The sequence below is a fragment of the Danio rerio genome, chromosome 21 (genome assembly GCF_049306965.1).
Source record: "Danio rerio strain Tuebingen ecotype United States chromosome 21, GRCz12tu, whole genome shotgun sequence".
Taxonomy (NCBI): Eukaryota; Metazoa; Chordata; class Actinopteri; order Cypriniformes; family Danionidae; genus Danio; species Danio rerio.
The window spans coordinates 15,314,383-15,335,964 of record NC_133196.1 but is presented as its reverse complement, the minus strand read 5'-3'; the positions used below and the strand labels follow the sequence as shown (position 1 = coordinate 15,335,964).

General features: G+C 35.7%; 2 protein-coding genes across 11 annotated transcripts in view; one reads left to right on the top strand and one right to left on the bottom strand.

Moving 5' to 3' along the window:
- akna (AT-hook transcription factor) overlaps positions 1–11,610 on the top strand; it is a 49,158-nt gene extending 37,548 nt beyond the window's left edge. For 5 of the 9 annotated variants that reach the window (XM_005161116.6, XM_073935084.1, XM_073935085.1 and 2 more), the window contains 8 exons: positions 1,265–1,385; positions 4,014–4,184; positions 5,620–5,750; positions 5,915–6,043; positions 7,775–7,870; positions 7,957–8,058; positions 8,158–8,302; positions 10,941–11,610. In XM_005161116.6, the coding sequence (XP_005161173.1) occupies positions 1,265–1,385; positions 4,014–4,184; positions 5,620–5,750; positions 5,915–6,043; positions 7,775–7,870; positions 7,957–8,058; positions 8,158–8,302; positions 10,941–11,178 (1,133 nt within the window). In that variant the 3' untranslated portion in view covers positions 11,179–11,610. The remainder of the gene's footprint in view (positions 1–1,264; positions 1,386–4,013; positions 4,185–5,619; positions 5,751–5,914; positions 6,044–7,774; positions 7,871–7,956; positions 8,059–8,157; positions 8,303–10,940) is intronic. The other 4 variants (XM_068216015.2, XM_073935089.1, XM_073935088.1 and 1 more) reach the window with 1 other exon arrangement.
- A 4,227-nt stretch (positions 11,611–15,837) lies between these two features.
- The window catches only part of stxbp1a (syntaxin binding protein 1a), a 57,941-nt gene continuing 52,196 nt past the window's right edge, over positions 15,838–21,582 (bottom strand). Inside the window, exons 19-20 of one of the 2 annotated variants that reach the window (XM_005161113.6) lie at positions 20,920–21,075; positions 15,838–15,932 (exon numbers count right to left, since the gene is read on the bottom strand). In XM_005161113.6, the coding sequence (XP_005161170.1) occupies positions 20,966–21,075 (110 nt within the window). In that variant the 3' untranslated portion in view covers positions 15,838–15,932; positions 20,920–20,965. 2 annotated transcript variants of the gene reach the window in all.

The following is a 21,582-nucleotide window of genomic DNA, read 5'->3' as shown; positions in this document are numbered from 1 at the left end:
TGTACACATAAAGCAGCCAGTGAGCACCAGCACACACACATATTATGAACATCTCAACATGTGATGAGTTCCTCTCTATGTTTTCATCGAAGTTGTTCACAATACCTATCCATCCACACAGTTTGTAACGTAGTAAAATGTTTACAAAAACAATGTAGCCGTTTAGAGCTCATTTCTGGTTAATTATGTCAGAATTTAACGGTATTTTTGAATGGATGTGTGAATGGTCTTTTCCGAAAAAATTCCGTAACATCCCTGCCTGTGTGAACAGTGCTTATTTAAGTTTACCAGTAAAGTAATTTAGGAAATTTTCCGGATATTTACCAGTACTACTGTGTGAAAGGGTAACGTTAATCAATAATATTTTGGAGGCTGCACTGTGATTCTTTATTTGGAAATTTCTACAATTAACATGTCAAATGATTTTTACAATTATAATTACTCTTAATATTAATGACATTTTTTAGGTGTCTTCTGCAAATGATCAAAAGTAGAAAAAACATCTAACTAAACAGAACATTATTTTAGGATAATATATTTTAAAGCTCTTTATTAATTAGGGTTCCCACGCTTCTTGAAAGTATTTAAATGTCAGACATATGGATTCAAGGTCTGGAAAGTACTTAAAAACAAACACACGTCCTTTATAATGCTTGAACTACATTTTAAATATAAAATATAAATTGTTTATGGTTTTATTCAACAGTTGTACTTCATTGTCAAAAACAAAACAAAAAAACTGAGAAATTCTTAAATTATATATCTAATGTTTAAATCTTGTACAATAACACTGACAAATAAAGCATTTTTATTAATATTTCAGAAATTACAATTGAAGATTAACAGTATTGAATTCAATATTAATTTTATTAAAGTTCTTTAAAATTTACTTTTTAAAACTGTAATTTTTGAAAATTCCTCTGAAATTCTTAACATAAATATAATTTTATTTTATGTAAATGTTAAATACAGTAAGGACTTTTATGGCACTACATATGCTGGGGTATGAATTACAAAAGTGATTGCTTTATTTAAAATTAAAGGTGGTTTAAAAAGTCCTTGAATTTATTATTGCTGAAGATGTGGGAACCCTGATTTATGCTTAAAAATATATTTATATTTGATATTTAAAAAAACTATTTTGCTCTATGCCCTATGTCTTTTAGTGAACTTACCATACAATCAATGTATATAATGCTAATATTTGAATATTTTCTCTCCATATCCTTCTTTTATCATCTCTCTTCTGTCCATTTCTTATCAGAAGAAGAAAAAGCACAGAAAGACAAATACCCACAACCGACCAATCAGCAACTCCGCTCTCACAGAAGCCCCTCCCTCCACAGGCCTTATCACCACAGTTCTGCTCAGCTAACAAATCACCAGTGAGTTTCCTAAAGGCTGACCCGGCCACTGCAGCACAAACAAGCAGAGATTTACAGCCACTCTTTTGAGCAAATGCTCTACTGTAAAAGGGACTGCTGGGAAAATCTACAGCCATATTAAGTGATCTCCATGAAATAATTTTTCACTTCCCAGCAGCCAGACCTCCATCTGGATAATTAGATTTAATTTTTATTATTTCCTTTTTCTTTGATTCAGCAGGAGTCGATGTCAAAGCTCGCTAGTATGTATTCAGCTGCGCATCAATAAATCAGTATTTATCACTTTTAGCTATTAATTAAACATTAGCCAAATGTGCGTTTTAATGGTTGGAATGCGTTTTAATGGTTGGAATGGTTCACCTACCCACATCCACACACCCACAATGTTTGGCACTGCCTAAAATGGAGTGGTTATTTCTAAAAACCTGTGTTGATCTGAACACTAACAGAGACTCAAAATATCTGCAGATCCAATATGAACACTCAAGCGCCGTAAAACATTTAAGTCAAGTCAAGTCAAGTTTTATTTGTCACATACATAGTTATACAAAGTATGACCAGCAGTGAAATGTAGGTCAGGTCCGCTCCAGAGATATAGATAAACAAAAAATTAAATATTAAGGAAAAAGAAGAAAAAGAAAAAGCGTGCAATAAAAAGATGTGCAAAAAATTATACAAGGTAATAAGAATAGCAGCAATATGATGTACTTATGAATATGACTACTACAATGATAAATACGAAAAAATCACGTAATGTGTAACACCGGGTTAGAATTTAGTAGCCTGATGGCCTGGGGAAAGAAACTCCTCCTAAGTCTCTCAGTTTTTGCCATCAAGCTACGAAATCGTTTTCTAGATGGAAGCAAAGTGAATAGATAATTATCAGGATGGTTTAAGTCCTTACAGATTTTAACAGTTCTATTCTTACAGCGTTTAATATAGATGTCCTGCAAGGAGGGGAAAGCAGACCCTGAGATGCGCTTAGCTAAACGCACAACTCTTTGAAGTGCTTTGCGGTCTTGGTTTGATACCACACTGAGATACCTTGAGTCAGAACACTTTCTACGGCCCCTGAATAGAAAGTTTTCAGGATTGCTGGAGAGACCCTGAATTTCCTCAGCTGTCGCAGATGGTACAGTCTTTGCCTGGCTCTATTTACTTGCCTTTCAATGTGTGTAGTCCAAGTCAGGTTCTCAGAGATAATTACACCGAGATTACATTTAACTGCCAACACTAGGTCTGGTCCAGACTAGAGCTTATATTGACCACTTGACTCTAACCCACATGCAACATGATTTGAAGTACAATTTGTTTGTAAAGAGCATTGCAAAATAGTAACAATGCTTTTATTACTTACTTTGTATTCTGTTTTCTACACTAAAAAGTTGTCTAAAAATGGCTGTGGCCTTCTAACACTAAGGGCTCAATTTTAACAATCTATGCGCAAAGTCTAAAGCGCAGTGCGGAAAAGCATTCAGGGCTTATCCGAATCCACTTTTGCTATTTTAAAGACGGAAAAGTATGGTTTGTGCCGTGGCACATGATCTAACAGGGTTGTGCTTATTCTCTTAATGAGTTATGGGTGTGTTTTGAGCATAACGTGAATTAAACCAATCGGAGTCTCTTCTCACATTCCCTTTAAAAGTCAGTTGCGTTGCGTCATGGCGCATTTGCTATTTACGTGGTGGACTTTGTAAGTGATAAAACTGAATGCTTCACTAGCAAGGAAAGTTACACAGACCATCTGCAGTGAGAGGATGAAGAACAAGTCTCCTCTACTTTACTTTTACTCTTTACTCCTTTACTTTCATAAATAAAGAAACGGTGTTGTTCACACTCCACTAAAGACATCCATTAGCCTACATATCTAATTTTGTTTGTTAAATGCAAGTATTTGTTTTAAAACTATTTCTGAATTCATTTCTAACTGTCAGCAAACCAATTAATGAAAATAATGAAGTGTGGTTATATCCAAACACACGTCTTATTATGCCCCATATGATGATGCATACAGTACATCTCCAAAACTGACAGGTGGACAAATCTAAACTTGTTTTTATTCAAACAAATATAAATATACATATTATAAATAATACTCATAATAATAATAACATTATACAAATGCAGATTGTTATGAATAAAGTGAAAAAAGCACCCTGAGGTGAAGAAGGCAATGTGCAAGCATTTGGACCTGCACAGGCACATGATTAACGCACTCTGCGCTGGACTTTAGACCTGCTTTCAATTGGTCAATGGTGTGGTTGATTTCAGTTCTTCAAAATAGCAAGGCACCAACAATGCGCCTTTACACACCTCCTTTTCACACCAGCACATGAGTCCTCAAAGTGGCGCAAATGGATTTGCTATTTAAACAACGTGGTGCAAAATATGAAAACTACTCTTATATTAGTGTACCTAAAAAGATCCAGAAAATGCCATTTTTAGATGTGTAATGGCATGTTGTTGTTGTTGTTGTTTTTGTCACAGTTTCTAATTATTCTCATTTCTTATCATTTCCAACTGACGTTCTGATAAAGATATGTTTCTAAAAATGTAATTAGAACTGAACATCTTGTTTTGTTCTCTCTTCAAAATATTAAAAATGGCTTTTTTATTTATGCATTTCAGAAAGGCTCTTCAATCTCTGCAAAAAGAAGTGAACCGATTGAAAGAGAGATTAGAGGGAAATCTGAGACTATCAAAACCTGCCAGACCTATGAGAACAGAAGTTTCTGCCTCTGAAGACACCAGAGGTCACACACATCCACAGACATCAACACCTCAGAGGCATGATTTAAGGTAAACTATTGTAGGCATTCTGAACTAAAGCTTTGGGTATACTTCTGTTTACACAGTCTGTTCTGTCTCTCACACACACATTATCCTATATTTAGGATTATTTCATGTCATTTTCCACAATATTCACTGTCACTTGTGTATAATTTGTCATTGCTTGACAGTACAGCTTTCCATTATCGATGTAAAATGTATTCAAACAAACATCTATACATTATGAAAGGTGACTGTACAAACAAATGTTTAGCTGTAGTTTCTGAGGTGGTTACTGTGTAAATCGAAGACACACTGACAAACACTCTGCAAATGAAGGATGATGATCTGATTGTAAACACAAGTGACCTGAAGCTGGCTTTAGATAATAACCAAACGAAATGAACACAAATTATGTATAAAAAAATGACTTACATCTTTCAGACAAATTGTAGGTAAAAAAAAAAAAAAAAAAAACGTCAAACAGGTCAATTATGGCACATACACCCACTGGCCACTTTATTTGGTACACCTGTCCAACTGCTCTTTTATGCAAATTTCTAATCAGAAAATCACATGGCAGCAATGCAATGCATTTAGGCATGCAGACATGGTCAAGACAATCTGCTGCAGCTTTCAGATGGTAGGTGTCATAATTTGACATCAAAGCGTGAATCCATCCTGCCTTATATTAACAGTTCAGGCTGGTGGTGGTGGTGTATTGGAGTGGGGGATACTTTCCTGGCACATTTTGGGCCCATTAGTACCACCAATTAAGCTTCATGTCAAAGCCACAGCCTACCTGAGTATTGTTGCTGACCATGTCCGGCCCTTTATAACCATAGTGTACCCATCTTCTGATGGCTACTTCCAGCAGGACAACACGCCATGTCATAAAGCGTGAATTTTCTCATACTGGTTTCTTGAAAATGACAATGAGTTCACTGTACTCAAATGGCCTCCACAGTCACCAGAAATCAATCCAATAGAGCACCTTTGGGATGTAGTGAAACAGGAGATTCACACCATGGATGTGCAGCCGACAAATCTGTAGCAACTGCATGATGCTATCATGTCAATATGGACCAAAATCTCTGAGGAATATTTTCTGTACATTGGTAAATCTATGCCACGAAGGATTGAGGCAGTTCTGAAGGCAAAACAGGGGCCAACCTGGTATTAGTAAGGTGTACCTAATAAATTGGCCGGTGAGTGTACATACACATATAATAGCTGTGTTTTCTTTTCAACTTTTTCAGCTAACAAAAAATATTCTACACAAGTGAAAATGTTATCTGATGTCACCTTAGAAACCACTACTTAATAACAAATAATAAAAGCAGACAACTGGATAATTTCAACCACTATAAATACAACACATTTCAGTTGGTAGCTAAATTATTGTACAGTGTGTTTACAGAACTTGACTTACTCCTTAAATTGTGGTTCAAACTAAACAAATTAGGTCTTCAAAGAGGAGGAGAAGGCAGACAGAGAGAGCTGGCAATGGAGAAAAAGAGAGAGGAATTTCACCTAGACCAGTCCTCAGACAAAGATCAGCATCTTTACCTCGACATCGGCCTGAAACTGATATGAGTATGTTTGACTATATGTACATCTTTGAGATTCTCTGTGGAATAAGTACAGTATATTGCTTGACATTGTTTATGGATGAACAGAGAGGTTTTTTAAATGATTATACATGACAACACTTGGATGCTGCTTGTTTGCATCAGTTATTGTTCTTGTTAATCCTGCAGCATCTGATTCTGAGCATGCTCAATCTGAGCCAAGACCATCAACGTCTAGATATGTCCCAGTGTCGCCTGTGAAATCAAGAGGAAGAAGACAAACCAGGAGATTTGAATGTCACAAAGAGGATAGTACATGTAAGAAAATATTTAATACAATTTTAAAATATGGCTATTAACTGTGTTGGGTTACTGTAAGTTAATTACTTTTCTGCTGAAAACGTAAAGGATTGCTTTTCATAATGAGGTAATTTAATTACAGTTACTAAGAATGTTGTAAATAAATACATTTTAAAATACTGTTTGCAAATATAACAGTTCTGTATAAATCAATTCATAGGAGCAGAGTAAATGTATTTTTGGTTATACAAATATATTTTGCAGAATTATTAGATTTCTTGATTAAAGAAAGGTTATATTTATAAAGACCACTGAACATGATTAAGAAAAAATTTTTAATCAAAAATTAGTTCCTGACAATATATGGTATGATTTTAGAGAAACAGCAACAAACGTTTATTATGCTATTCCGATATTTTTTATAATAATGAAGTTTTTCAACTAAAGAAGGTTACATTTATCTGACAATTTCACATGCTTTAGAAACTATGAATTCTAAACTATGAGTCTAAAATTAATTAATGACAATATATAGAGGTGTTTGAAATATGCTGTTGTGTTTTTTTTTTTTTTTTTTTTACAAAAAAACATTTTAGGTTTTGATACATAATGGGCTCTATAATACACCCAGTGCACTAAGGCACAATACATGTATGTCACCATTTGTTGCTTTTTTTAGACCAGTGCAACACTAATTTTCACGTTTTGCGCCACGTTTTTTGAATAGCAAATCCATTTGCGCCATTTTGTGGACTCGTGTGTGCTGGTCTGGTGTGTTAAGGCGAATTGTTGTTTTTTCAGTTTATTCATGACAATTTGCATTTGTATCATGTTGTTATTATTAGTAGTAGTATTATTTATTATATGCATATTTATATATTTTTTAATGAAAACAAGATAGGTTTGTCTACCTGTCGGGTTTTGGAGACGTATACATTATCATATGGGGCATAAGAATAGGACGTGTGTTTGGATATAACACTTCGTTTCATTGTTCATTATTCGTTTGCTGGAAATTAGAACTGAATTTAGAAATAGTTTTTAAACAAATCTTTGCCCTTATCAAACGAAATGAAAGATGTAGGCTAATGGATGCCTTCGGTGGATTGAGTACAACACCATTTCCTTATCCAAAAAAGTAAAGGAGTAAAGAGTAAGAGTAAAGTAAAGAGAAAGTAAAGAGGATGTATGGAGGAGGCTTGTTCTTTATCTTTGCGCTGCAGATGGTCTGTTTAACTGTTTCCTTGCTAGTGAAGCATTTAGTTTTTCCACTTACAAAAATTCTGCCATAATAGCAAATAGCAACCCATTGCTGGGAGTCACCCATACACTCCCATTCACACACATACACTATGGACAATTTAGCCTACCCAATTCACCTATAGCGCATGTCTTTGGACTGTGAGGGAAACCGGAGCACCTGGAGAAAACCCACACGAACAAGGGAAGAACATGCAAACTCCACACGGAAACGCCAAATGATCCAGCCGAGGCTCGAACCAGCGACCTTCTTGCTGTGGGGCGAAAGCGCTATTCTGCCCCACCATGCTGCCTAATTTCTAAATTCTAATGACTAATTTCTTATTACTGTCTGAGAAGTTATTTAATTTCTTGACTCAATTGTTAAAGCATAGACATTAGAAATTAAGGTCTTAAATTAGTAAAATCAATGACTTAATGTAAATTAATTACTGAAGAGTACCCAACACTGATCATTAATAACTTGTGGTCATTTTAACTGAACATCAGCAGGCAGATCTGACAACAGCGATGAAGCAGAACCAAACGGAGGAGCAGAATCTCTGTGTCCTGATTGCATATCCGATCGTACCAGTGCTTTGACACGTAAGCATTTTCTGTTCATTATATGAAAAAAACAGGTCTGTACAAAAACTATATTTTTATAAGCAAACCTCTTTTATTATTGAAAGGTCTCCTGAGGAGCAGGAGCTCTCCACATCTTGCACAGACTTCCTGTAGCCATTGCCCATTGTGTGGTGCATTACAAGCCATTCAAAGAGCCTCTAAGCCAGGTTTGGTGCTTCATTATCTATATATGAAATGCTTTCATTAAACTTTTCATCTAATATGGCTTTTAAGAAACAACACTTACTATATGTGTGGTTATTTAGCTCCAGTCTCCAGTCCCAGAGCGAGTCAGCCAATGAGATCCTTACAGAGAGAAAAAGGAGGCGTGAACGTGACAGTGGCTCCTCCCCCTTTATTGCAGAGAGCTGTTCCAGTTGTCCCATATGTGCCTGTATATCCTTCAACTCTGTAAGTACTATTTAAAAAAAAAAATGTTTATTAGATTGCTTTGGCAATTGATCTGTCTAGAGAAATGAAAGGAATTATCACTTTGGAACAATTTCAACATTCTGTTCTGAGTTAAATGCAATTGGTCTGAGTATTTATGTGGTAATTCGAAAAATGCAAAATGAAGAAACATTCATTCATTCTCTTTCGGCTTAGTGCCTGATTTATCAGAAGTCGCCACAGTGGAATGAACTGGCAACTACTCTAGCAAGTAGAACTGGCAAGTAGATGCCCTTCCAGCCACAACCCAGTACCGGGAAACCAATTTCAATATTTTAAATGAAATGCTTTATTTCCATCACTGCTTTTTAAAATAGGTTTCTGTATTTTCATCATATTATTGTTTTCATAAAGTGAATTTGAGAATCACTAAAATATCCTAATAACAGAGTTGACATAATTAAACTACTATTCATGTATCAACAACATAACTTTTTGTACAAGTAAATGAGAGAAGAATAATGATATACCTCAATGCCTTCCAGAGTTTCCAGCCAGAGGAAGTGACATCACTTGGAGCAAGTCACATGCTATGTCTATTAGTGCTTTATTGCTATGCCTTTTTATGAGTAGAGTAGAGAGAACTGTATGAATCCCTGTGAGGGGAAACTCATTTTCCACCATTAACATAACCATTACCACATAAACAGTACTACAACACACCATTTGCACCAATATATATATATTATATATTATATATTATATATATATTATATATATATATAATTGATTAATTTTCCTTCAGCATAGTCCCTTTATTTATCAGGGGTCACCACAGAAGAAAGCTTATCCAGAATATGTTTTACACAGCAGATGCCCAGTTCTAGACACACTTATTCACACACATACACTATGGACAATTTAGTTTATTTAATTCACCTATAGCACATGTCTTTGGACAGTAGGGGAAACCGGTGCACCTGCAGGAAACCCTGGCCAACATGTGAAGAACATGCAAACTCTACACAGAAATGCCAGCTGATCCATCTGGGACTTGAACCAGCAACCTTCTTGCTGTGAAGCGACAGTGCTAACCACTTAGCCACCGTTTCGCCCCATATATACATACAGTACATACATACATATAACTGATGTAACACATTTGACCAGAAAGCAGGGACAGACACAAACTGTATATTTTATTACTGAAATTGCAAATAATACAGATAATAGATGAGTCATGTTTGGATAAATGGTTACTTAACTTATCCCAGTTTTCATCTTTATTTACTAAATTATTTAAGTATAATTTAAGCTGAATGTAAGATTTAGGAGGCAAAGACGGTCAAAAATAGGTACCCGACTGTATAGTGTAAGTCTTTGGGTTCATATTTTCAATACAAAATATCCCTAAATAAATCCACATGCAAACATCACTAAATAGCTTGATATAATTTGTGTTATTAGTCAAAACTGGCATTAATGTGGAGTTGTGGAATCTTTTTTTTTCTACGATTCTTTGAGCATAAAGTTTACAAGAACATGATTTGTTTGAAATGCAAATCTTTAGTAGCATCACAAATCTCACTTTTTTTTTGTAATAATTTTTTTATTCACAAAATTCATTCATTCGTATTTATCAGGGGTCGCCACAGCAGAATGAACCATCAACTATTCCAGCATATGTTTTACATGGCGGATGCCCTTCCAGTTGCAACCCAGTGCTGGGAAACACCCTGACACACTCTCATACTGTACACACGCACTCATACACTACGGCCAATTTAGTTCATCCTATTCACCTATTTTGCATGTCTTTAGACTGTGGGGGGAGCACCCGGAGGAAACTCACGCCAACACGGGGATAACATTCAAACTCCACTCAAATGCCAACTGACCCAGCTTGGACTCGAACCAGCGACCTTCTTGCTGTGAGGCAACTGAGCCACCGGGCCATCCTATTTTCCAAAATGAATATATCAGATTTTACAGTCAGATAGAAGTACTTTTAACAGCTATTACCCTGTATATACCCCATCCCCCCCACCCCATTATATGCACATAAGGAATAACAGGATAACTGTAGTTTAGACCAAGCAAATGAATAAATTACATTAAAATTGACATTCGTAATATAAGATGAAGGTTAAGTGTCCAAGATTTCTTTGATGTCGCATATATAGATTTGGGTGACACTGTGACTCAGTGGTTAGTACTGTTGTCACACGGCAAGAAGATCGCTGGTTCGAGTCCAATCTGGTTAGTTGGCATTTCTGTATGGAGTTTGCATTTTCTCCCAATGTTGGTGTGGGTTTCCTCCGGGTGCCCCGGTTTCCCCCAGTTCAAAAACATGCGCTATAGATTAATTGAATAAACTAAATTGGCCGTAGTGTATGTCTGTGAATAAGTTTGAATGGATGTTTCCCAGTACTGGGTTGCAGCTGGAAGGGCATCCGCTGTGTAAAACATAAGCTGGATAAGTTGGCGGTTCATTTAGAGACCCCTAAGGGACTAATGCGAAGCAAAATGAATGAATGAATGAATATATGGATTTTTCACACTGTCAAAATGCAAATCTCACTTTCTATTGTGTCCTTGCTGAAAAAAAATCATTTAAATACTGACAACAGATTACTCATTCTTTGTCATTTTCCTGTAGATATTTCTCCAGCCCAATGACTCCACCGGCATACCCACAACCCCTCAACATCTCATCAAATCCCGTCAGGCCTGAGAGGTCAGGGGTCAGAGGTCACCGCAGACGCTCTTCCTCCATGGAGTATCATCAGGATTCTATGAGCAGCGCTTTGACCCGTGCCATCACTGCAGCGAGACACATGAGAGAAGCCTCACAGCGCATGGCCAGCAGCCTCCACACTGCATCCTGCAGCTACTGACACACACACACACACACACACACACACACACACACACACACACACACACACACCTACATCTATTCATTTAGATCTTCTGCTTAAATGTGTTGCATATGGAAATGAGGGATGTTTGTACTTATTAGTTTACATAAACCAAATCTCGTAGTGACTGATGACATGTAAATGAAAGAAAATGTGAATTGTCTCAGGTAAACAGCTGCTTTTAGAGGTAGATGCAGTAGCTGCGTTATGGTAGCATTTACAGGTTTGAAAATACAGTGACCAATTTACAGGTATGGAAATACAGTGACCTCAAAAAATATTTGAAACACTTAAGACTTGCTTAAATACAGTTGAAGTCAGAAATATTAGCCCCCGGTTATTTTTTTCTCCAATTTCTGTTTAACGGAGAGTTTCTGTTCAACACATTTCTAAACATAATAGTTTTAATAACTCATTTCTAATAACTGATTTATTTTATCTTTGCCATGATGACAGTAAATAATATTTGACTAGATATTTTTCAAGACACTTCTATACTGCTAAAAAAGTGAAATTTAAAGGCTCAACTAGGTTAATTAGGTTAACTAGGGTGGTTATGGTAATTAGGCAAGTTATTGTATAACAATGGTTTGTTTTGTAGACTAAGCGGCTAATAATTTTGACCTTAAAATTATTTTAAAAATTTCAATCTGCTTTGAATCTAGCCGAAATAAAGCAAATAAAACTTTCTCCAGAAGAAAAAATATTATCAGACATACTGTAAAAATTCCCTTGCTCAGTTAAACATCATTTGAGAAATATTTAAAAAAGAATAAAAAATAAATATTTTGATTGCATTGGAAAGGAAAAAGTACTAATATGCAATAGTAATATTTAGATTTAGTATTAAAAGGCTGTTTCTGCCTAATTTCTAAATAAAGACTTTATTTTTTTATCTTGCATTAAATTTAGACAGTTTTTTTTTCGTGGGTGAAAAAAACCTGAATTGCGATATATTGTAATCTCACTTGCAAAAATATAACACAAAACTCAAGATATTAACACATGAAGTTTACATAATTACACAAAAATTGCTAGAAGGAAAGACAAACTTTTGTGAATTGTAATTAACTTTTTATTTTGTGGCGTAAGCAGTATATTTAAATTAAATTGTGTGTGTTTTTAGATAATGTCATTATAAGCTTTGGAGTTTTACACTGTGACAGATCGAGATTAACTTTCAAAGTGTAAATGTGAACCTGTCAGTGACCGATTTTTAACTCTTTATTATTGTAAAGTGTAGTAGGTGAATGAGTTTTTTTGTGTTACAGAAGCCAGGATATTCCAAATTTGAAAACTAGGTAGCTATTTTAGACATGTATATCTGTGTGTATATATAACAGTATACATGTACAGTGTAATCCAGCATTTTTAACAAGACTTTGTAGCAGCAGTGATGTCAGTTTCCTTTTATGGAACTAATAATAGCCTCGTTTTTTAAATATAATTTTCAAACAGGTGAGATTCTTTTAACTGTATATATATATATATATATATATATATATATATATATATATATATATATATATATATATATATATATATATATATATATATATATATATATATATATATAAATGAGCAAATGGATGGTTTTAGGCATCATCAAGTTAACTGATAAGATTCTCTAATAGTATTTTTCTCTTATGTATTTTTTTATTTACAAAGTTGTGTGTTTATACTATATTCACTACTATAAATTAATTTTTGATATAGTGTCTTTTGCTGCTATTTTTCCTCACAGTTGATTGATGTGTTTCTCAAGATAAAGAACTGGACCTTCAATCCTCCTCTATGTAGTTGCTGGTGTTTGTTTGGAGAGAAATGTGTCTTGAGAGCCAGCCAGGGCGTCATGCATTCAGAATCCTGTCATTAAGGTTGGTGGCCCAACATAGTCCATGCCACAAAATTTAGTCTGGAATTATTCTCATTGGCCATATAATATCAGTGAAAAGCTGCCAGATTTAAGCTTTTATAATAAGACGCAAACAAACAAAAAAAATCATAGAATGTTCCCCTGTGTTGCATATTGTATATTCCAATGTTTGCAGGGTACAATTGAGCATAACCTTCCTGTTACCCTAAAATCTGCTCTCACCTTTGTTCCACTGGATTAAATATGACCCAAGCATTTTAAAACCTCCAGAAAATTATTTTTTAGGTTAGTGTCAGGTAGTTGATATCTTTGTTGACTATTTAACAACACTCTGAAATCTCAAAAACTTTACCCACATTGACCCAGAGACTGTTTAGATGCATGTCACTGATGAGAAGATGACAGATGTTTACTGTAAGATGACCGAAATGGCCTAAAACACCCAGCAGGCACAAGACGTCAACATGACATTAGATTGACGTTGTACCCTAACCTTGTGGGTACGTTGCATTCTCTTTGGAAATGAAAATCGAGTTGACGTCAGAACTCAACATCAATGCCAACGTCAATGTCTAACGTTCAACCTAAAACTATCAACGTCTAATGATGTTACAGCTTGACGTTGTGTGGATGTTACCACAATGACTTCAACCAGACGTTGGATTTTGGCTGTCATACCTGGTAAATGTCAGTATTTGACATCAATATGATGTGGGTTTAAAATGTTGGCTCGATGCTGGATTGTTTCACTTATGTTGTCATTAGACGCTGGCTGGACATTGAATTTTGGTCACCTGACGTCATGACCTAAATCTAACCTTATATTAACGTCTAATGATGTTGTGTGCCTGCTGGCCAAAAACCTGATGCACTACAGAATGTTACGTTTACACACATCCACATATTAGATGTAGATGCATCAGCTTTTAACAGCGTATTATTCACTACTCTTAAGTACTTTTTAAAGCTTTTTTACTGACACTTTGAGTAATATTTACAACAGATACTTTTACTTTACTTGCACTACATTTTTAGGCAAGTAATGGTACTTTTACTTGAGTATGATTTTTCAGTATTTCCACCACTGATACACTTACAGAATGTATTCATATAAGAAATCTGACCCTATTATAGTCAATAGGGGTCACACAAAAAAAGTACTGATTGCATATTTGTAATGGAAGCCAATTTATTAGACAGCCTTAGTACATTGGTACACATAAAGTATACTTTAGTTTGTGCTTCAACACTCGCAAACATAGAATCCCAGTAAGATCAACAGGTTTAGGACAGACTACGCTCTTATTTATTGATATTCTCTGAAAAAAGCAATGTAATAGAAATCAATCCAGTTGACACGGCTATACGGCAGCAAACCCAAAATTAAGGTAGCAATTAAAAAAGAGAGAGAACCATTAAAGCGTTTGCATCACAGAAAACGCGTAGTGCAATATACAACCTTTTCTGCCAGAACAGAATAACACAAACCCAAAAAATAAATAAAATGTTGAAAAAGGGGGGATTGCGTCTCATTGCAAAGCCATTCGCCAGTGGAAGATTTAACATTGCACCAGAAAAGAAACGGACGGACAAACCAAAGATAGAGAGTACCTATTATAATTTTTTTTCCCAGTTTATCACTACATCTACAGCTAATACGTCACAAACACAGTGGCTTCACATCGGCAAAGGAAAGTTTTACTACTTCACAGTCAGAAATTGTCACCAGTCAACAGTGAGACGAAAAAACAGTAACATATGGCATATACATCAACACGCTACTCAGTGCATGTCCCGGTTAAACATTGTTTACTAACCAATGATAAGACTTTAATTGGACGAGATACAATACTGAAATACAACTGGCCCTTTTTTTTTAAATTCCGTAAAATCAGCAAGCAACGGCCTTCTTCACACTAAATCAGGAGGTCTCTTGGGAAGGAGACGTGAAAAGAAAAAGCACATGGAGAGTAAATGCTCCAGGAGTCGCGACTGAAGGAGGGGTGACGTCGGATATTTATTTACAGTGTCTTTTTCACTTATTCAGCTTGAGGCTTTTGATCTGTTGGCCTCCTTCCTTCCTCTTCATCACTGGAGTCCCAAAAAGATGCTTGATTTTCTTTTTCTAGAGCTTAATATTTTTTTTTGTTACCGTTTTCAAACATGTCAAAAGGGCCACATAGTAGCGTCCATGGCATGCACATCTAAAATGAAACAACGATTAAACCCAAAGCGGCAGTTTAGCCTTCAGTGTAGGAAGTGATATGCATCGTTTTGCCTCACTGGTCTATTTGCATACAAACCAGTCCCTCCCCCAACCACTTTTAAACCAAAACAAACAAAGAAAACGTAAAACAAAACACACCGAGTTAAATAAGGAACGAATGCAAAAATTCTACCATTTACACATTCTAGCAGGTTCCGTAACATATAACATTTGGTACTTTCAAGGTTTTTAAATGGCAATTGAAATAATGAAAACTCGGTCTAATGGTTTTGCATCCATTGTAAAACAGAAGAATACTTGCAACAGTTATTTTATCTCAACATTATATATATATATTTAAATATATATAAATTTATAGAATATTCTTTTTAATTGTCACCAATCATCTGTTTTTTATTTAATTTTTTTTCTCTCAAGCAAGATGCATACACTATTTATATAGGAGCGGGGGAGATTTACAGGGTGACGGATGGAGGGAGGGGGAGAGGGTTACTGGGCGATGGGGGGTTTTTGGGGAGGAAGTTGTGATTTATTTTTATTTTTTTTAGCTTGTTTATTCCTCGTCGGGTTTGTTCATGGCCTTAAGAGCGTCCAGAAGCTGGGTGGGACCGCCGACATGGGTCGAACCTGCATAGATGAGCACCGGGGGAGAGAAACAAAGAGGACAAATTCAGAAATGTACACACACATGTCAGATTCACTTTAACAATATGTTGTCAGCTATTTATCCATATGTCTATGTATCTATCTATATCAAATTTCAATAATTCGATATGTTGTTATTATTATAGATTTTTGTTTAATTAAACACTACCATTCAAATGTTTAAGGTTGTAAAGTTTTATTTAACAGAGATGTATTAGATTACTGTAAAAAATTATAGAGAAAAAAAAAGTTTTTTAATACAAAAACATAAAAAATAATCATTTATTTTGATGATAATTAATGTACAGTTGAAATCAGAATTATTAATCCCTTCTTGAAATTAATTTTTAAAATCTTTTTTAAATCACAGCAAGGAAATTGTCACAGTTTGTCAGATAATATTTTTTCTTCTGAAGAAAGTCTTATTTGTTTTGTTTCAGCTAGAATAAAAGCAGTTATTAATTTTTTAAGGTCAAATTTAGGGGGTTTAATCATTTTAGGGGGTTTATTATTCTGACTTCAAATGTATAGTTGAAATCAGAATTATTGTAAGTTGTATTATTACTTTTTAACGGAAACCATATTTTTTTTAACACATTTCAAAACTTAATAGTTTTACTAACTAATTTCTAATAACTGTTATCTTTGCCATGATGACAGTAGGCTGACAGTTTAATAACCTTGGATAAAAATATCACAGATTCACGATATCACATTATTGTGATAACTACTCTAAAATAAGTTATTTTTATATCTCTGGGTTTGAAAATAAATAACTTTTTCCCCACAATACATAAAATACATTTTATATTAGAAAACATTTATAATATTTTGGAACAGTAAACGTGTCAGGCTAAATAATTAAAACAAATCATTGACTTTTGCTCTCTTCATTAGTTTTAAAAACACATATTTCTTTACAACACATTTAAAAAAAACACATTTAAAAACATACATATACCTTAGAAACGGTAACAAAACATTTTAGTGGTTTCAAAACCATGACTTTTCCAAACTGCAGTAAACCTATTAATCAATTATGGGAGGCTAATAATTTCCACTTCAACTGTATGTATTTTGTTGCAAAAGACTTTGTTGTTAAAATAAACGCATATTTGGTGAGATATTGAAAAAAATATCCTTTTAGTCAGTAGTGTGTGTACAGTATATAATTTTTTTAAATATAAAAATAATGTAAATACAAACAGAATTTTAGTAGATAATTAGCTGAAAACACATTTCTAATACTGTACGTTCAACCTACCCTAAAACATTTGTGTCGCAGGGTCACCAGAAAAACAGATGTAGGGACTAAAATAATTTGGTTCCCTACGAGACAAATGTTATTCTAATCACGTCTAGACAAATAGTTTTGCAAAGCTGCATGTTCCGAATATTACATTGCAACTAAAACTCAATTGATTAACATAGAGTATAACTACAATGCAACTTGGGTTGCCAGCATAAAGAGGCAAGTTAGTTTTACTCTAACTGTTACTATCATGTAAACATGCAGTTTTGCTCATCGCTAATCAAATACACAATGTGATTTGTAGCTGTTCAACTAGATGAACGGGACTAAAACAAAACATCCATGAAAACAAACCATATATTTGTTCAGAAATGGCTGGAGCAGTCAAAAAGTGTTTCATGTTGCAGTATGGGTTAGGACTGGCATACTGCATATGGTGTGATCTTTTACGAACACAAAACAACAACTGAAAAAGGGGGGAAATCAAAAGGGATATAGCTTTAGCAGGCTGACACTTGATAGGGTCGAGCAATGATCATTCCTGTACAATGGTTTAGTGAGTAGTTTAGTCAGGTACAGTATTTGGAAGAACACTGTATTACAGAAGATTGTTTCTGTGCACTTCTTGGCATATAAATGTTAGATTTACTCATAGTTGGGTTAATTTATTCAGTTTTTTTTTTTTTTTGACTGAATATTCAGAGTAAACTCAAGTTATATGTGACTGAAAGAATCTGATTTACCACAGAAAGAAATTTGTTCATCAAAATATTTTTATGTTGCAATTCTCTTATAATGGACGTCTATAGAGCAAGTAGCCCAATGGACTTGATTGGCCCTTAACTATTTCAAATAATCACACCCAGACGAACCAAAGTATTTAAAATCTGTCAGAAGTGAAGGGAATATTGTTGATTATCACTTAAGGTCAGAGACTAAGGTCTTAATAACAATTAGTCACTATAATAAACTTGTTGGATAGGAGAAATGGACAGGAATAAAGATCTCAGTGACCAAGGGCCTAACTTTTATAGCAAAGCAACTGTAACAGTGAGAATTGAGGCATGCTCGGTCAGAGGTGCTGAGAATGCACATTGGGCCAAGTTGGGACCACAAACTCGGCACCCAATTCTCATAGATGCATAAGGGTAATGAATGTAAAAGCCAATCAAGGTCACAACAATGCAATCAGATTGCCTATTATGACAACTGTCCACCATCAAAAGAACTTACAATTGAAACACACCCATCGGATCTGGACCTTGGACAATGGAAGAAGGTTCTCTGATCCTTTAGGGTGCTTTCACACCTGCTATATTTAGTTGGATTGAATCCCACTAGAGTTTGTTTTTTGATTTGGTGTGGTTTGTTTGGGCAGGTGTGAATGCAGCAGTCGCACTCAAGTGTGCACTAAAAGCGAACCAAACAAGCATACTGAGTTCTGCTTGAAGAGGTTGTATCTCAAACATGATCTCAAACAGAGCTAATGGCAAAATGTATTGCACATTTTGGGCTAAACCAGTTTACTCTGTTATGAGGATATTTGTGTACAGTGCTTTAGAAAAAGCTCAACGGCACTTCATGGACAAACTTCTAAAAACTTACGATGCGCTTCTTGCTATTTGAGATGCATTAAAATATTGTTTTCAAGCTGCGCCCATGCTTCATTCTCGAAATTTATAGATTGTCTGAAGTGATGCATACAAACTATATAACTGACGATGATCCATGATCAATATCAAAGAGAGCTAAAGGCAAAATGTATTGCACATTTTGGGCTAAACCAGTTTACTCTGTTATGAGGATATTTGTGTACAGTGCTTTAGAAACAGCTCAATGGCACTTCATGGACAAACTTCTAAAAACTTACGATGCGCTTCTTGCCAATTGAGATGCATTAAAATATTGTTTTTAAGCTGCGCCCATGCTTCATTCTCGAAATTTTAGATTGTCTGAAGTGATGCATACAAACTATATAACTGACGATGATCCATGATCAATATCAGGTATAAATAGTCATAATGTTTTTTTTTTCTTATTGTTAAGCCTTACTAATATTCTTTCAAATCTGTGCGTATTGTGACATTATTACAATACAATGCACCATAGATACTATAGATTGCACATTATTTTCTGTGGTAAATCAGAGTGTCATAAACTTGTGTTCACCCAGCAGGCACAGAACGTCAGACTGATGTTGTACCCCAACGTTGTGGGACGTTGCATTTTGTTTGGAAATAAAAATTGGCTTAGCGTCTGAACCGAATGTCAGGTCAATGTCCAATGTCAGACAGACATTTTCGTTACTTTCCAACGCAACCAAATATCAACATCCAATGATGTTACAGCTTGACGTTGTGTGGACGTTACCAATATGACATCTATCAGATGTTGGATTTACATTGCCATACCTGACCAATAAATATCATTTAAAGTCAACATTACGTTGGCTTAAGATGTTGTCTTGATGCTGGATTTTGGTCACTTTCCAGCACAAGCTAAAATCAATAAAATATCAACGTCATTTCACGTCGTAATCGGACGTAAATATAACATTGTCCTTAAATGCTGGTGACCTAAATCTAACCTAATGTTAATGTCTTATGACGTTGTGTGTCTGCTGGATAAGTCTGAACATTCCTGTCCATAGATTTGAAAAAACTACAATGAGTAACTCCAAACACTTACTGGAATCCCAAGCCTGCACATGAATTGCATTGGTGTAATATAAATTGTTGCTAAGCTTGTTCAAAACATCCTCTGATTAATGGATCAGTTTTGGACCACACATTGCATTGACTGACAGTCATGAGTGACGTTGTGGTCCCGTTTAATCTTATGTAATATACCTGAGGCATAACATGAAGGTTTCTGAAAAGGATACAGCCAAGGTTTTGAATTGTTAGTGTTTTGGGGGAAGCGTTAGTGCTAAAGCATATCTTAAGAACATAGCTACATTTCAAGCTTTGGCATCTGCAGAAGAATATTAGAAAAGGTAAAAAAAAAAAAGAGCCAGTCGCTCTCTGGCGGAAGTAATTTTAACAAGTATTCTTTGCAGACGGCCACTTGTTCATGTAGACATGATGTGAGGTAGTTTGAAGAACTAGTTTAAAAAAATAAAACCAAATTATCCTGCAACTGGCATCCAACATCAAAGCAATTACTTCTCCAGAGGGGGGAAAAAAACAAAGTTAATATGAGTGATTGCCTTGGATTGTTATTCAGAAATAATCGGAATATGGTGAGTCTTGAGGGTAGATTAAATCTGCGGGAAAATGAAGCTTTTAAAAGAATGGTATTTGGGAGGGCAAATGGAGGAAGCCCTTCCTCGTCAAAAGAGGGGGCTCCATTGAATTAAAAGGTGCATAGTGAGGAGAATGCAGTTTAATCCACCCAACTGAGAGGATGCGGTCAACAGGGATGGGGTCAGGACTCCCACTGCATCTGTCACTCAAAGAGCTCCACCCACTGCGTTCTCAATGCCAGCCAATTGTGTTTTACTTGAGAAGTGGAGGCAGATCAATTATGGCTGATCCTGGTAAAGGGCGGTGCCTGAGTGAGACTTGCAGGTTGGCCTTTTGATGAGGCAGGAGCCGGACACCCATCCCTGAGGCGTGGTGGCGTTGTAAAACGGTAGAGTGTGGTAACAGGAGCAAGAAAAGAAAGCCCTTGTGCTGTGGGGGTTCAGAAAGGGTTTCTTTGATCGGCTGCCTTTACTTTGTCAGTGTGATTTCTCTCTCCCACCCTTCCCTCTTTCTCTCTCTCACTCGTCTGAGGGGTCAGGGTCCTCAAAGGACACCCTAGTAGATTCTCGGAAGTCGGGGTGCCGCAGGTCCATTAGAAATTTGGTTGGAGTGAGCGAGTGAGTAGAACCTGCGGAGGAACAAAGGTGGCTTCACGCTCAGAATGAATCTCACATTGCACCTCACGTTCTTTCACCAACCTCAATCTTTATGAGGATAAAAAAGAGGATTAAAACACCATTTCCCACCATCTGCAGATCTGTTTCAGGAAGGGTTTCTTAGAACCCCCTAAAAAGGGGTTCTTGGTAGCTCAGGACATACAAGTAATGGAAGTGGTGCAGACAATGGGGCTCACGTGATTCACCACCTGATTACAGTTGTTAGTTGTTAAAAACACCTATAAGCATCTTGGTGTGAGCTTTTGGGGTTGGGACTTTTTGGTTTTGGCTGCCACTGCCTTAAAGCAGGGGGCTCTAACCCTGCTCCTGGAGAACTACTGTCCTGCAGAGTTCAGATCCAAACCCAGTCAAACCTCATTTGAACCAGCTAAAAAAAAAAAAAGAGTTCTTTTATTACAGACAGGTGTATTGGACCTTAAGTCTGCAGGAAGGTCGCTCTCCAGAAGCAGAGTTGGAGA